Source organism: Thunnus maccoyii, chromosome 22 (genome assembly GCF_910596095.1).
Source record: "Thunnus maccoyii chromosome 22, fThuMac1.1, whole genome shotgun sequence".
Lineage (NCBI taxonomy): Eukaryota > Metazoa > Chordata > Actinopteri > Scombriformes > Scombridae > Thunnus > Thunnus maccoyii.
Window position 1 is genome coordinate 20,605,555 of NC_056554.1, and position 14,929 is coordinate 20,620,483.

The following is a 14,929-nucleotide window of genomic DNA, read 5'->3' on the forward strand; positions in this document are numbered from 1 at the left end:
GACATCACAACTAGTTTGGAAGCTAATCGTGGTCCAGTGTGCAACTTACAGATGTGATGTGGAAATTCTTTTGCCCATGTCCCCTTAAGGGCTCCGTATATTACAGACTTGTTCTACTAGTTTACAAATATTCCTGATGTGAGCAAATCTTTATGCTATTTGAAAGCTAATCTTTACTTCAACTTTCTGGTAATGATGTCTCAATATGTTTGTTTGTGCCCTCAGTTCCCTTTTTGTGAGAGATGTCAAGATAGGTAACTATATATAAGAGCTGGTCTTTGTCTTGTGAAACACCTTCACACAGATAGGCTGAGCTGAAGCTACAGGCTGAGAAGAGCAGATAATTCAGCAGCAGGTGTGCTATGAACTCTTAATTTTTGAACTGACAGTCACTACCTGTCATCTGCTCCATAGAGAGGTATTAATAACATGTTTGTTTCTCTTTACTGAAGGCTATTATCATCTTCAACATCATCTTCACCATGAAGATGCTGACTGTGGCTGCACTTATGTGCACCATTATGGCTTTGACTACAGCTGATGGTGGGTTTTCTTTATAGAAAGTGTTACATATAATTAAAGACAGAGAGAAACTGTATATATTGTCTGTAAAAAACAATGATCCAGTCAATAACTTTATGTCAAACTTTGTAGCTCCTGCAAAAGCCAAAATCCAAAATGACCAAACAGGTAAGTAGCCTTTACATTTAAAATATATTGCACTTTGTTATGATGCTACACCTTTTTTTTTTTTTTTTACCTTTCTTCTTTTCTTAAATGTTGTGTTAAATTACCAGTTTGTCTTTTATAAAGGCCACTATGTCACTTTCGTTATGTAATGTTATGCTATACTGTGTTGTGTTATGTTATTTTATGTCATAACATTTTCTACTATGCCATCAAATTTGATTTTATATCATGATATGAAAATTCAACACATACACACTATTCTCTAATCGTCCTCAGCAGAGACAGACCTGGTCAAAAGGACATATGGGTGTTCCTATGGTTGGAAAAAGATCTATGGCCGCTGTTTCCGCTACGTTGCAAGACCATTGCGTTGGGCTCAAGCTGAGGTAATAAGGTTAACTTTGATTCCAAATGCCTACTACCTGATGATTCAAAGATACTACACACTAACCATAACAATCTCAAACAACTTTTTAAAAAAAAGTTTAAAAAGTATTCAACACTCTGATAGGACGGGTAGATTGAACCCCAATGCAGACAGAAAGCAGGGAAATGCAGAAATAGACGGACCACTGTCTGTCAAACCACATTTACTGACTGATAAATTGACCAAAACTACACAGCTCACATACAGACAGGGACCACTGGAAGCTCCCACATAATGTGACAAAATATTCCAGCTCTTTTGTTGTTGTTCCTCTGGCCTCTGGCTGACATCACTATTGGTGATGCCAGGATTTTAACTCTCTGACATTTTTACTAATTTCCTCTTGACGTAATTGTTTCATAATGAAACAATGCCTTTTTATCACACTCCTAGCATACCAAACCAAACTGAATAACAGTTTACTCGAGTACGTTACTCAAGTAAGTTTTGGGGGATCATATTGTTCACTGGGAGACTAATGGAGGGTTGATATCACTTTGGTCTTGTAATTAGGTCTTAAAATTAGTAATTTTACTATCATAGAAGACTAAAAAACAGAAAATATTCACATTTAAGAATCTGGAACCAGAGAATTTGAGCATTTTTCAAAAATGACTCGAAACAATTAATTGATCATCAAAATAGTCGGCCATTAATTTTCTGTCAATCAACTAATTGATTAATCGACTTATCGTTGCAGCTCTAGAAAGTTTTTATTCAACTGGAAAATGGGACAAACAAGCAGCCGAGTGAGGAAAATTAGATACTATTTTGTTTGTCAAACATCTGTCTATGTTGTATTCCTGTATTTGTTTCATAGCAACTCCTGTCTCTCTCTCTCTCTCTCTCTTCCTCTTTATCTCCACTCTAGAAAAACTGCCAGTCCATGGGTGGAAACCTTGCATCAGTACATAGCTATCGGGAGTACCGTAGCATTCAGAGGCTGATCGTTCAACGCTGTCACAGCTATAAAGAGATATGGCTCGGAGGCCATGATGGAGAAGAGGTATTTTATTCGTCATTGCACAAGGTCCAACAGTTACTTCCTGAAACTTTTTTTTTTTTTAATTAATGTAATCTTAAATTCTGTCTTTTAGGAGAGAGCTTGGCTGTGGAGTAATGGTAGGCGATTCAAATATCGGTACTGGTGTCGTGGAGAGCCCAATAACAGCCGTGGAAGTCAGCACTGTCTAACAATGAATCATACAGGTAAATGAATACAGTATATGAGTGATGTTAATGATAAGGGTAAACAGTGAAAAATCTCAACTTTGCTCCAAGATAAAGTGGTATCCACAGTTTGAGGTCTTGGTTTGTGTAGCGTTTACTGACACTTGTGGGGTTTTTTTGGTACTTACAGTCCGAAGGTGCTGGGATGATGATCACTGCTACAAACGAAAACCATCTGTCTGTGTCAAGAGGCGCTACTGATTCCTGACATACAGGCGTGGAGTAGCACAAAAACTGGTGGAGGTGTGTTAATGTGCATATTTTCAAAAGCACCTGTTTTTGTGTTGATCAGTCTGATATAACCTGAAGGCTCTATAACTCATATTGTTTCATATTATTATTTCATTTCTATCGCTGTAACGCTACTAAAGGAATGAAGTGATAAGTTACGTAAACAGAAGCTGGACTGTTCCTAAGGCCTTATGCCTTTAATAAGAGCAGATTGAATGTGTTTTGAAAGAATGCTTTTAGCAACTTATTTTTGAGAGTGAACAAGAGCTGCAACTAATGATTATTGTCAACTGTTTTCTCGACTAATCAATTAGTCATTTTACTATCATAGAAGACTAAAAAACAGAAAATACTCACATTTAAGAATCTGGAACCAGAGAATTTGAGCATTTTTCTTAAAAAATGACTCGAAATAATTAATTGATCATCAAAATAGTCTGTGACTAATTGACTTATTGATTCTTCGACTTATTGTTGCAGCTCTAGAGTGAACTGGTCTTTCTTGTCTCATGCTCATGATGTGGAGTAGCACAAACACTGATGGAGGCGTGTTTATGTGCATATTTTTAAAAGCATCTGTCTTTGTGTTGATCAGTCTAATATAACCTGAAGGCTCTATAACTCATATTACTTCACATTATTATTTCATTTCTATCGCTGTAACGCTACTTAAGGAATGAAACGACAAGTTACGCAATCAGAAGCTGGACTGTTCCTAAGGCCTTATGCCTTTAATAAGAGCAGATTGAATGTGTTTTGAAAGAATGCCTTTAGCACCTTATTCTTGAGAGTGTACAAGAGCTGCAACTAATGATTATTGTCAATTGTTTTCTCGATTAATCAATTAGTCATTTGGTCTATTAAATGCCAGAAAATTATGAAAAATGTTTCCAGCACCCAGGATGCATCCTCAAATATCTTGTTTTGTCCTGACCAACAGTAAACAACCCAAAGATATTTTACTATTTTTTACTAGCATAGAAGAATAAAAAAATCAGAAAATATTCACTTTAAAGAAGCTGGAACCAGAGAATTTGAGCATTTTTCTTAAAAAATGACTCGAAATAATTAATTGATCATCAAAATAGTCTGTGACTAACTGACTTATTGATTCTTCGACTTATTGTTGCAGCTCTAGAGTGAACTGGTCTTTCTTGTCTCATGCAAAAATAAAACGCTCAAGCATTGAAACAAGCTGGTCTGTGACATTAATAATACTGAATACACTAATTATTTCGAGTGCCATGTGGAAAATACAAGTAATGACAGTGATGTTACACACTTTTCAAATGTCAAAATGCATATCACTAGCACAAAACAGACATACAGTTAAAGCAACATCATCCAAACCTTTTGCAGACCTTTGTGTTTGCAAGAGTTTGAAACTGTAGACAAAATTTCTGCTGTTCAAATGAAAAACAAATCATCTTTTAGAACTTGCAGACATGCAAATGCAGTGATCTTCCTCTTTTGTTTCTGGTCTGAGACAGGATGGTATCATTCACATAAAAATGGACATTATAGTGCTGAGTTGGAAAATAAATATTATTTATATAGAGAGTAAATAGCAATGGTCCTAATATTGCTCCTTGTGGGACACCTTTATCAATAATTTAGGGACTAACAATGGAAGCTATAAAAATAGATTATTTTTATGTGAGACCCTGATGTGTTTCTTCAACATAACTTGTAGATGTTCTCATTAAAATCAATTAAGCAATAACCCCAATATAACATTGCTCAAGTAGCCTACATTTCTCAGAAGTATAAATGTAGATGTGTATTCAAGAAAGGAGAAGTTGATAAATGATTGCATCAGAGTTATTGTATCTTTGCCACATACATTTCAGAGTGAAGAAGAGGGTTTTATTTATTGCTAAATCTTCTTTAAAGGTTTTTTATACTGAACAGCAGAGTATGGAGCATACATATGTACTCTGTAAATTGCATGTCCTATGTTGACATTTATAGTTTTAAGGTTTCATGATGGCGCCCCTTATCTTTACATTAATTTGTCTCTCCATCTACATACAACCAATAAAATTGCTTCATTTTAATAATAAAATACTTCTGACAATACATTTAAAAAAAAAAAAACACTTGCATTATTGTTAACAGCAAAAAGGGATGACTAAATGTGATATCAGTTGGACAATAACTGTTACATTACTTTAAAACATTACCAGCTTTAATTTCAAACAGCAGTGCAATTTGTATTTTATAATGACTCTCTTCTGTGGGAATACTACCTCCTAAAAACTGTGTTTATATAATGCTGATTTCTTTTCCCAAACTTTGTTGTGATGGGAAACATAATTATTACCTGGATTATGGTCACAGGCAATGTTTTTCCAAGTAAAGGAAGCACTTTGTTTATTTATCACATCCATGTTGTAGAGTGGTGGTCGGGGTGGACAAAGGGTGTACAACTTGCAGGAATTTAACACTGGAGACTGAGGTTCATGATATTTCCCTAACCTTTACAAGGAGATTCATAACAAAGGTATTTCAGGGCACTTTTCACATAGAGCAGGTCAAGACTGTACTCTTTAATTTACAGAGACCCAACAATTCCCCCATGGGCAATCACTTGGCGACAGCAGCAAAGAAAAACTCCCTTTTAACAGGAAGAAATCTTGTACAGAAACGAGCTCTAGGTGAGCAGCCATCTACCTAGACCGGTTGGGTTGAGACAGAAAGAGGGAGGGGAAGAGGGGACACAGAGAAGCATGATGACAACACTAATAACAATAACAATGATAGTAATGATAGAGATATCTCTCTAGTAATAATAATAACAACAGTAGGAGAAGGTATCGAGGCAGGACACCCACAGGACCACGTCACCATCACTGCAGCCCTCGATGTCCGGTTTTCCTGTGAGATGAGAAAGCACAAAGACTCCAGGGAAGAAGTCAAGTTAGTAACATGCGTTAATGGTGCATGGATGTGAACAGATGGAGAGGAGGAGGAAGAGGAGAGAGGAGCTCAGTGCATCCTGGGAAGTCCCCCAGCAGTCTAGGCCTATAGCAGCATAACTAAAGGCTGGACAAACTTCTTATTAATGAAAATGAATATGTAAGGTATCATTTCACCTTTAAAGGATAGGATCACAAAGTCTTAAAACAACAGTCATGTGTTCATATGAACAGTGAAAGAGGTTTTCCTCATTGTAATCATTCCTCCTGTTCTTACTGGCCGTTAAAAGATCCCCTTCAAATGTGCTTTCAATGTAAGTGATGGGGGGCAAAATTCACAGTGTGTCCACACAGTGTGCAAAATTTTGTGCAAAAATGCATTTAAAAGCTTATATGAGGCTTCAGCAGTCTGAGTTAGTCATATCAAGTGGATATCTGCCACATTTACAGTCTTTTTAGCATCAAATTCCCTCTTTGTGTTTCCCTGTTGAGCTGCAGTGGACACATTTTTGCACAGGAGGAGGACTGTGGATTTTGTCCCCCATCACTTACATTGTAAGTGCATTATGAAGGGATCTTCTAATGGTCAGTATGAACAGGATGAATGATTACAGCAAGAAAAAACTATTTCAGTGTTAATTTGGGCTCCTGACTATTGTTTTAAGAGAGACTTGAAAAACTGTGAACCAGTCCTTAAATTACAGGACTGTCACAAACATTTTCTAGTCCTTGCTCTCTACCATGAGGCCACAAATTATTTAGGATCAGCAACACTTTTTTTTTTTCATTTTTGTTACTTTGAATAAATCTCATTTTTATATATGTAAATTTATTTGACATTTGACAAGGTTGGAAAAGATATGAAGTCATGAACAATTCCTCCAAAACCAAACTACAAAATCGGTCATGACCACTTGGAGCATTTTCTGATCCGGTACCTCTGCTGGCAGGATCACGTTGTTTGTCAATTCCTTCCAAAACTGCTACAAATGACTCAATGACTTAAAAAAATGATTCACATGACTGTGCTCTGATTTGCTACCAATAAGGTTAAGGTCCGGTTAGCGAAAAATCGTGGTCATAAAGAAATCAACATTGATTGTCGGTTGTAAAACGGGAACAAACACCTGTGTCTCGTGTCGAAGTCACGTTGCAGGAAATTTTCCAGGAATGTTATTTTTATGATCCTCATTTATAATCACCTGCTAATTCTAACAGAGATAAAAAACAAACAAATTGGAGAACAGATCCAGAGCAATCTGATAAGCTAAGTCACATGTCAACAGAGGTGTTGAAAACAGAGAGTGTTGTAGTGTAGTAGTAAAGTCATGTCCAAGGTCCGTTACTGTGTGAGTAAACAAACTTTCTACTTCCTTTAAGTAGTGTTCAAGTCTCAGCAAATATCTTCTCGGTACTGAAGCAGTCAAGGGCATTGCTCCTGAAACAAGGAATTATCGTTGAATGCCCTGATTCACCTCGAAACATACCTGTACTGTACAACCTGTCAAACAACCAAATGGCTACTGGTGTCTGTTACACCTCAGCCATTAACAATGCCAGTTTTTCATCCTGCTCCTATAGTCACAGGTCCCACCAGATGCCAAGTTCATCCTGACTCTGCTTCCTTTGGTTTGCTTTTACTTTTGAAGATAAACATTACACCTATACTGGCTCGCACAAGGATTTTTTCTCCAGTCCAACAATTTTCGCTCCTGCTGTTGCACAAAATCTGCTTTCATGGCAACCCCCATGATACAATGTGTTGACGACCTGCTGCTTAGCACGCCATACTGACATGCTCTCCCTCCTTTGTTCCTTGCTGAAGACAGTCATAAAATGTCCAAAGACAAACTGCAGTTAGTGTCCCAGTGTGTTAAATATCTGGGCCATATTGTCATGCCCCAAAATCTCACCCTCAGTTCTGATGGGGTTGAAGCTATTTGCCGAAACCTATTTCCAAGCAACAAAGGATGTCTTTCCTGGGCCTGATTGGCTACTGTAGGACCTGCATATTAGACACCTTCCAAAATACAGACACTGTTTATGTATGTGTGTGTGTCTCACTAATGAATTCTGTATGTAGTTGTTAATATCCTTCTCTCACCCGCTCTATTTTCATTTTTTTTCAAATAACTTCCTCATCTCTGATAACAATGTTCACATTACGACTGTTAATGCTTGAGATGGTTTATAGTAGTTGTACAACATTCACGATTTAGACTGTTTCGTTGTCAATCCTGCAAACTGTAATTCTGGTTATCCTGTAAATTTCCATAATTTAGTGGACATGAACCGGACTCACTTAACATTTTGCACAATTCATTCTTGTAAGTCCTCAAACCTCAAAAAAAGAAGGATTTTGATTGTGTCCAAACATAGTTCTTAAAGAAACGAGGCTTCTCAATCTCGATAATAGATATCTCTGCCCTCATGCACTTGATATTATCATGTTTTACATACACGTGTTCTTGGTTGCAAAACACTGATAAAGCAACATACAGAAATTAAGTTGTGACTCATGCCCTTTGGGTCTGATAAGGATTGATTCTATAGTGTCAAGTTTATTTAAATATATGTTTTTTATTAATTGTAAATTGTAAAATATGTTTTGTTATGCTTTATTTGTATAAAATAAAAATTTGTAAAAATAAAAAATGCTGTAGTTCATGTTGGAGATGAAAAGTTATGAATCTTGTTTATAAACACAGAATAGACACCAATCATAAATGTGATTTGTATTCAAAGTTTTAATACTTTTGTCACAAAAACAAAAAAGCAAAGAAGCTAAAGTTTTTAAGAGAACTTTAAAACATTTCTAACAAAACTATGAAAAGTTTAGTCAATTAATAATATTTTGTTCAGATAACTTACTTCAAATACGGAGTTGTAGAGTGAACGAGCAAGTCTTTTCTACTGAGACTGTTTTCAGTTCATACAAGGTCTGAAGTGGCACTGTGCATCAGTGGTTCTCAAAGTGGTGTCTTTGTCCAGGGGTCTTTCAGGGGTTCCAGGGGGTCCCCATAAGGGGAATAATTTATTTTCACTGTAATTCCATCCATAAGTAACATAATGACAGAATGTATGACTATTTTCGTCATGGGTTTCATACACTTTCTATAATAAAACATCTAAAAGCAAAAATCTTATCAGATGGGGGACTATGCTAACTGTGCAAAGAGCATTCAAGTGTGGCATCAATGAATGTTCACGTGATACACAGTTATATCGTTACCCTTTTTTTATAGTTTCCTTGGACTTACCCATCAGTGGCCAAATGCATTTTACAATGAATCATAAAATCTGATTACCCTTTGGACTGGGGTGAAACAAATCATAATTGGTGGATAGATAATTCACTGTACTGTATATAAGAGCTTGCATTTCTCTTGTTCTGCACCTAAGCACAAGCTGAGACCACAGGCTGACACGAAGAAAGAAGAAGAGAAGAGAATCCTCCAGCAGGTTTGCTACGTCTTTCTCCTCTTTGCTCTTCTCTTCTGCTCTGTTCTGTCTTATACGACATGTACTCTCTGCAAAGGTATCAATAACATGTCTGTCTCTCTTTATTGCAGGTGCTAATCACTTTCAACATCTGCATCATCTCCAACCATGAAGATGCTGATTGTGTCTCTACTTGTTTGTGCCATGATGGCTCTGACCAGAGCAGCTGGTGAGTTTTACAATTCACTCTTTGTGTGTGTGTGTTTGTGTGTATGTGTATGTGTGAGAGCAAATAAGCTAAGTCACCAATTGGCATTTTATCTGTTCAGCTCTTCCAGAAGCAGAGGCTGGAAATGGTATAGTACCATTAATTCAAGATGGTGAGTTTATATATATATATATATATATATAGAGAGAGAGAGAGAGAGAGAGAGAGGGAGAGAGAGAGAGAGAGAGAGAAAGAGAGAGAGTTTATGTGTGTGTGTGTGTGTGTGTGTGTGTGTGTGTGTGTGTGTGTGTGTGTGTGTGTGTGTGTGTGTGCGTGTGTGTGGAGTGTGTGTGTGTGTGAGCAGATTAGCTAAGTCACTAACTGGTGTTTTATCTGTTCAGCTCTTCCAGAAGCAGAGGCTGGAAATGGTATAGTACCATTAATTCAAGATGGTGAGTTTATATATATATATATATATATATATATAGAGAGAGAGAGAGAGAGAGAGAGAGAGGGAGAGAGAGAGAGAGAGAGAGAAAGAGAGAGAGTTTATGTGTGTGTGTGTGTGTGTGTGTGTGTGTGTGTGTGTGTGTGTGTGTGTGTGTGTGTGTGTGTGTGTGTGTGTGTGTGTGTGTGCGTGTGTGTGGAGTGTGTGTGTGTGTGAGCAGATTAGCTAAGTCACTAACTGGTGTTTTATCTGTTCAGCTCTTCCAGAAGCAGAGGCTGGAAATGGTACCATTAATGAATTAATGGTACCATTAATTCAAGATGGTGAGTTTATATATATATATATACATGTATGTATGTATGTATGTATGGGGGGGTGTAAGTCACTAGTTGGTGTTTCAATGATCTGTTCAGCTCTTCCAGAAGCAGAAGCTGGAAATGGTGTGGTTTTATCAAAAAATGTGTTTGTTTGTTTTTTTTGATAAAATGCATCAAATTCCATACAGTTCAAATGGATGTTTTATCATTTGCTTACCTGCAGTTGGTAGAAACAACTACATATGAGGATATGTAAATGATGAAATAAGTCTCTTTCCAGTTTCTTCCAAAACAACCATTGAGACCATTTACTAAAAATAAAAAATAAAGGGGACGAATCATGCACAGTTCCAGGTCTATGTTTATATTCTGGGGCTCTAATGGAATATCTTTGTATGATTTACAGTTCAAAAAACTCCTTATTTATCTTTTACTGGCTGTTTATGCAGCACTTCAGTTCAGCCTCTGTGTGTAACAAGCCGTTTTAGCTCCTTGAAACAAACATTGACTGAATGCGAACATGCAGGGTAAACCTATTAATGTAGTGTATGACGGCTGTTCATTTCCTGTTTCCTACCACCAGTGATGAGTTTCTTTTACCCACGACAGCACTCACTCTCTGACCTTAACCAAGTGATTACTGTAAACATGACAACAAAGTTCCCCTGACCTTAAAGTCCCCTTCCACTCAAAAATGTGTTTTTCTTCTTGTTACTTTAGTTGGATGTTTGAGCTTCACTGTGCAGAATGATTTATGTGCAAAGTTTGTTTTCACATTCTGCTGAAGGGGGAGGTATCATCACCTTCTAAGTTGATATTTTGAACTTGTTATATTCACTCTATTTTAGCTCAGCTCAGCCTACCAACTCCTGAGGGAAATATCTGGCTCTTTAGCTGCTAAACGCTCCACTATGTTCACCAGCTAATCTACAGCTAACTGTGTCTGTTTGCCGTTTGGTGCTGAACTGGTAGTGTACAGTGAGTATTTGGAGCTTTTTCTCTGAAAACAGCTGCGTGCTGTGGTTGAAAGCGCTAAGAGAGAGTGCAGAGAGTAAACCAAACCAGTGAAGTTGCAGCCAGACAGCTAAACAAGCTGGAACTCAATATAAAGCTTTGTAAAGCTGCAGAGTCACTGATAATTCTCTGTGGGTTCATCACTATGAACAACACATCTGACATTACACACTGTCATTTAAAACATTAAAAAATGTTGATTATAGCTGCTTTAAGGAGGTGGTCATTGTGGTCAGAAAACTGATTTATTTTTGAAATGCTAGTTTTGGAAGACACAGACAAAAGATCTCATCCTGACAATGGCCGCAGCAGATCAGAAAATGCTTATATGTGACATATTTAGTCATTTACTTTTGAGGATTTGTTGCCTACATTTGATGTTAAATTGCCAGTTAGTTCTCCCATCAGAAGTGATTAAATATAATCACAGAATCAATATTATTCCAGCAGAAGGTCTCATCAGCAAGACAGGCCGAAGATGCTCCTCTGGTTGGATTGAGTTCGGAGGTCGCTGTTTCTACTATGAGCCAACAGCCACGAGTTGGAGTGAGGCTCAGGTAATAATCAGGATGATGTGAATTTAGTGCAGAATGCATTTACATGATGTTAATGCTCTCTGAATTGATTTAATTGACATCTTATACTGACGTATTTCTTATTTCTTACTCTCTCTGTCTATCTCCACTGTAGAGAAACTGTCGGGCCTTGGGTGCAAACCTGGCATCAGCACACAGCATTGAGGAGCTCCGAGTCATTGAGAGGGTTATATTTCTTCACACTCACTGGGATCCACCAACTTGGCTTGGAGGCTCTGATAGCAATGCGGTATATCATTTATAATTGTTATGGTCTTACTGTCCCTATAGAATAATATATTTTTCTAATGAATTTACTCTGTTATGTTTCTCTCTTTCTCTAGGAGGGTGTTTGGAGATGGCTGGATGGTACACCTTTCGACTTTACATACTGGTGTCCAGGAGAACCTAATGACAACAGCAACCAGGACTGTTTACAAACTAATTATCGAGGTAAATCATTAAACAATTATTTTGCTTGAGAGAACAATATATGAGGGGAAAAGATAATGGACAAATGACAAAAGGCATTTTTAAAATAATTTCTGAATCAAACATTCTTGGAGTTTATGAAATTAGTCAGAATTAATTTTTTCAGTTCAATTTTTACCACTCGGTTCTATAGCCTAATTCTTAAAAGAAATACTAAAAGTCCATACCTAGATTTTAGATTTCTAAACATTTTATATTTGTGCAGCCTTAGTGCTCTCTGAGCATGTAATAATTTTTAAATGTTAAACATTACTATATTGTGCAATTGAGTTTATGGTACTGATGTTTGTATAATTTTGACAATGATTAATGTGATTACTCCTTACTGTTTCTGTATAAATTATCTGTCTGTCTATTGTGACAGCTTAAAGGATAGGTTCAAAAATTTTCAAATCTGTCTTAAAACAACAGTCAGGTGCCCAAATGAAGACTCAAAGCGATTTTTCTTGCCATAATTGATAATGCACTGACCAGTTATAGGCCAATGTCCAACCTTCCTTTCATTAGTTAGATACTTGAAAAGATAGTTTCAGTGCAAATAAACACCTTTCCTAAAGAAAACAATACTCTGGAGGAATTTCAGGCAGGCTTTAGAAAAAACCACAGCACTGAAACTGCTGTTACTAAAATAATCAGCGACCCTAGACTAAACTCTGATGAAAATAAGGTCTCAGTTCTCATCCTATTAGACCTAAGCGCAACGTCTGATATGATTGACCATGATATCCTAATCAATTGTCTGGAAAAGTGGGTTGGTTTTTCTTACTGTGTGTTAAACTGGTTCAAAATATACATCAAAAAATGAAAGTTTTACATCAGTCTTGGAGATCATGTGTCTGAGGAATATGACAACTGCTTTGGGGTTCCACAAGGGAGCTGTCTTGGTCCATTATTATTGTTACTGTACATGCTGCCACTTGGTGACATCATCAAAGAGCACAATGTATGTGTCCATAGTTATGTCGATGACACACAACTGTACATCTCTGCCGAACCAAATGATTCTGTAGCTATAAACTCCATTACCATCTGTCTTCTGTTAATAAATAATGGATGATGCTGTACAATAATCTTGGGAAATTAACTCCCTGGATTGAATCTGAGGTTACAAGTCTTGGCGTTATCTCAGATTCAGATCTGAGCTTCAGGTCCCACATTAACAAGGTGACGAAAACATGATTTTTCCACCTTAAGAAATATAGCTAAAGTACGACCATTTATAAATAAAAAAGACGCAGAAAAACTGACTCATGCCGTCATCTCAAGCCGGCTAGTACACTGTTATGCACTTTTTACCGGCCTTCCAAAATAAAAACACTGAGAGACTTCAGCTCATTCAAAACTCTGCAGCTCGGCTATTAACCAGAACTAAGAGGAGAGAACACATTAGTCTGGTTTTGGCTGCTCTGCGCTGGCTTCCTGTAACATTTAGAATTGATTTTAAGGTCCTCCTTACATACAAAGCCCTTAATGGGCTAGGACCAAGCTACATTGCTAACTCCCTTGTTAACTATTTTCCTTCAAGAACACTGCGATCATCTGTTGCTGGTTTATTTGAGTTCCCAGCAACCAGCCTTTGTCAATTACACTCCAAAACTATGGAACACACTACTGACATCATCTTTTAAATATTTTTAAAAGAAAATTAAAAACTTATTTCTTCACTTTCACCTTTAACTAGCTTTTGTCTGCTTCACACTTATATACTACTGCACTTCTTTTAAAATGTTGAATTTTACTTGATTTTATACATTATATGTATTCTATGTCTTAAATTTGTTCTTACTTTATTTATTTTATTTTACTCTTATTTATTTTATTTCATGTTATTTTATTTTACTTTTATCTTTCCTCCAGTTTTATACTGACCATTAGAGGATCCCTTCCTAATTCACTTACAATGTAAGTGATGGGGGACAAACACCACTGTTCTTGTTATGAGAAAAAAGAGTTAGTCATATCAAGTGGAAATCTTCCACAGTTACAGTCTTGTGAGTAAAGAATTCCCTCTTTGTGTCTCAATGGACAGTATTTTCCTGTTCAGCTGCAAGTATAGTAACAAAAAGGGGGAATTTGGTTCTAAAAAGAAACTGTAACTTTGCAAGATATCTACTTGATTTAACTCATTTGGAAGGATGAAGCCTCATATTAGCTTCAAATAACCTTTAAAATACATTTTTACACGGAAAGGGGACGTTGTAAGTGCATTATGAAGGGATCTCCTAATGGTCAGTGTGAACAGGAGGAATGATTACAGCAAGAAAAACATGTTTCAATGTTCATTTGGGCACCTGACTGTTGTTTTAAGGAAAGATTTTAAAAAACTGTGAACCTATCCTTTGTCCATACAGACAGTTTTAGGTTTTGTTTGTTTGTGTAGCGCTGATTGACTCTTGTGTTTTTTAGGCTCTTCAGGTGACAGATGCTGGGATGATATGTGGTGTTATGCTCATCTCCCATCTGTGTGTGTCAGAGGTTTGTACTGATTCCTGGGCTGACAAAGAAGAACCTGTCAAAAGCACAAACATTGGAGGATGTGTGTATGTTTGCATACTCATCTGTATTTGTATCATCAGTTTTGTATATAACTTGAAGGCTCATATATAATATCTTTATTTCTTTTCTATTGCTTTATTGATTGTCTCTAATAAGAGGAGACTGAATGTGTCATAAAAAGAATGCTTTTAGCTCCTTACCATTTGGCGTTTTACACCTGATATGTGAGTTCATGCTGTCATTTAAGGTTTATGCTGTTAATTAAGAAACTTGCCTGTTAATTCCCTAAAAAAACAATAAAATGTTAAGTTCTGCACCAATGGTTGTTTAAGTGGCTTTGATCAGTTTACACCATGCCTCTTTTTTCATGTAACAGCGTGGGTTTAAGGAAAACTCATGTTGGAGTTTTGAAGTTGTTTAAGATGCTTATTGAGTAAATATA

General features: G+C 36.8%; 2 protein-coding genes across 3 annotated transcripts; both read left to right on the plus strand.

Annotated features, from left to right (window-relative positions):
- The first annotated feature begins 293 nt into the window (after window positions 1–293).
- Window positions 294–2,830, plus strand: LOC121889436 (ladderlectin-like). Of its 2 annotated transcripts, none has more exons than XM_042401393.1 (7): window positions 294–355; window positions 453–543; window positions 655–690; window positions 967–1,076; window positions 1,989–2,123; window positions 2,215–2,326; window positions 2,478–2,830. In XM_042401393.1, exons 2-7 carry the CDS (start codon window positions 483–485, stop codon window positions 2,546–2,548), a joined length of 525 nt encoding a protein of 174 aa, XP_042257327.1. In that variant the 5' UTR covers window positions 294–355; window positions 453–482; the 3' UTR covers window positions 2,549–2,830. The 2 variants fall into 2 exon arrangements, with proteins under 2 accessions (XP_042257327.1, XP_042257328.1); XM_042401394.1 differs by having other exon boundaries at window positions 970–1,076.
- A 6,275-nt stretch (window positions 2,831–9,105) lies between these two features.
- On the plus strand, window positions 9,106–14,758 carry LOC121889972 (type-2 ice-structuring protein-like). Its single transcript, XM_042402220.1, has 5 exons — window positions 9,106–9,166; window positions 11,372–11,481; window positions 11,615–11,749; window positions 11,844–11,952; window positions 14,398–14,758. Exons 1-5 carry the CDS (start codon window positions 9,106–9,108, stop codon window positions 14,475–14,477), a joined length of 495 nt encoding a protein of 164 aa, XP_042258154.1. The 3' UTR covers window positions 14,478–14,758.
- The last annotated feature ends 171 nt before the right edge of the window (window positions 14,759–14,929 follow it).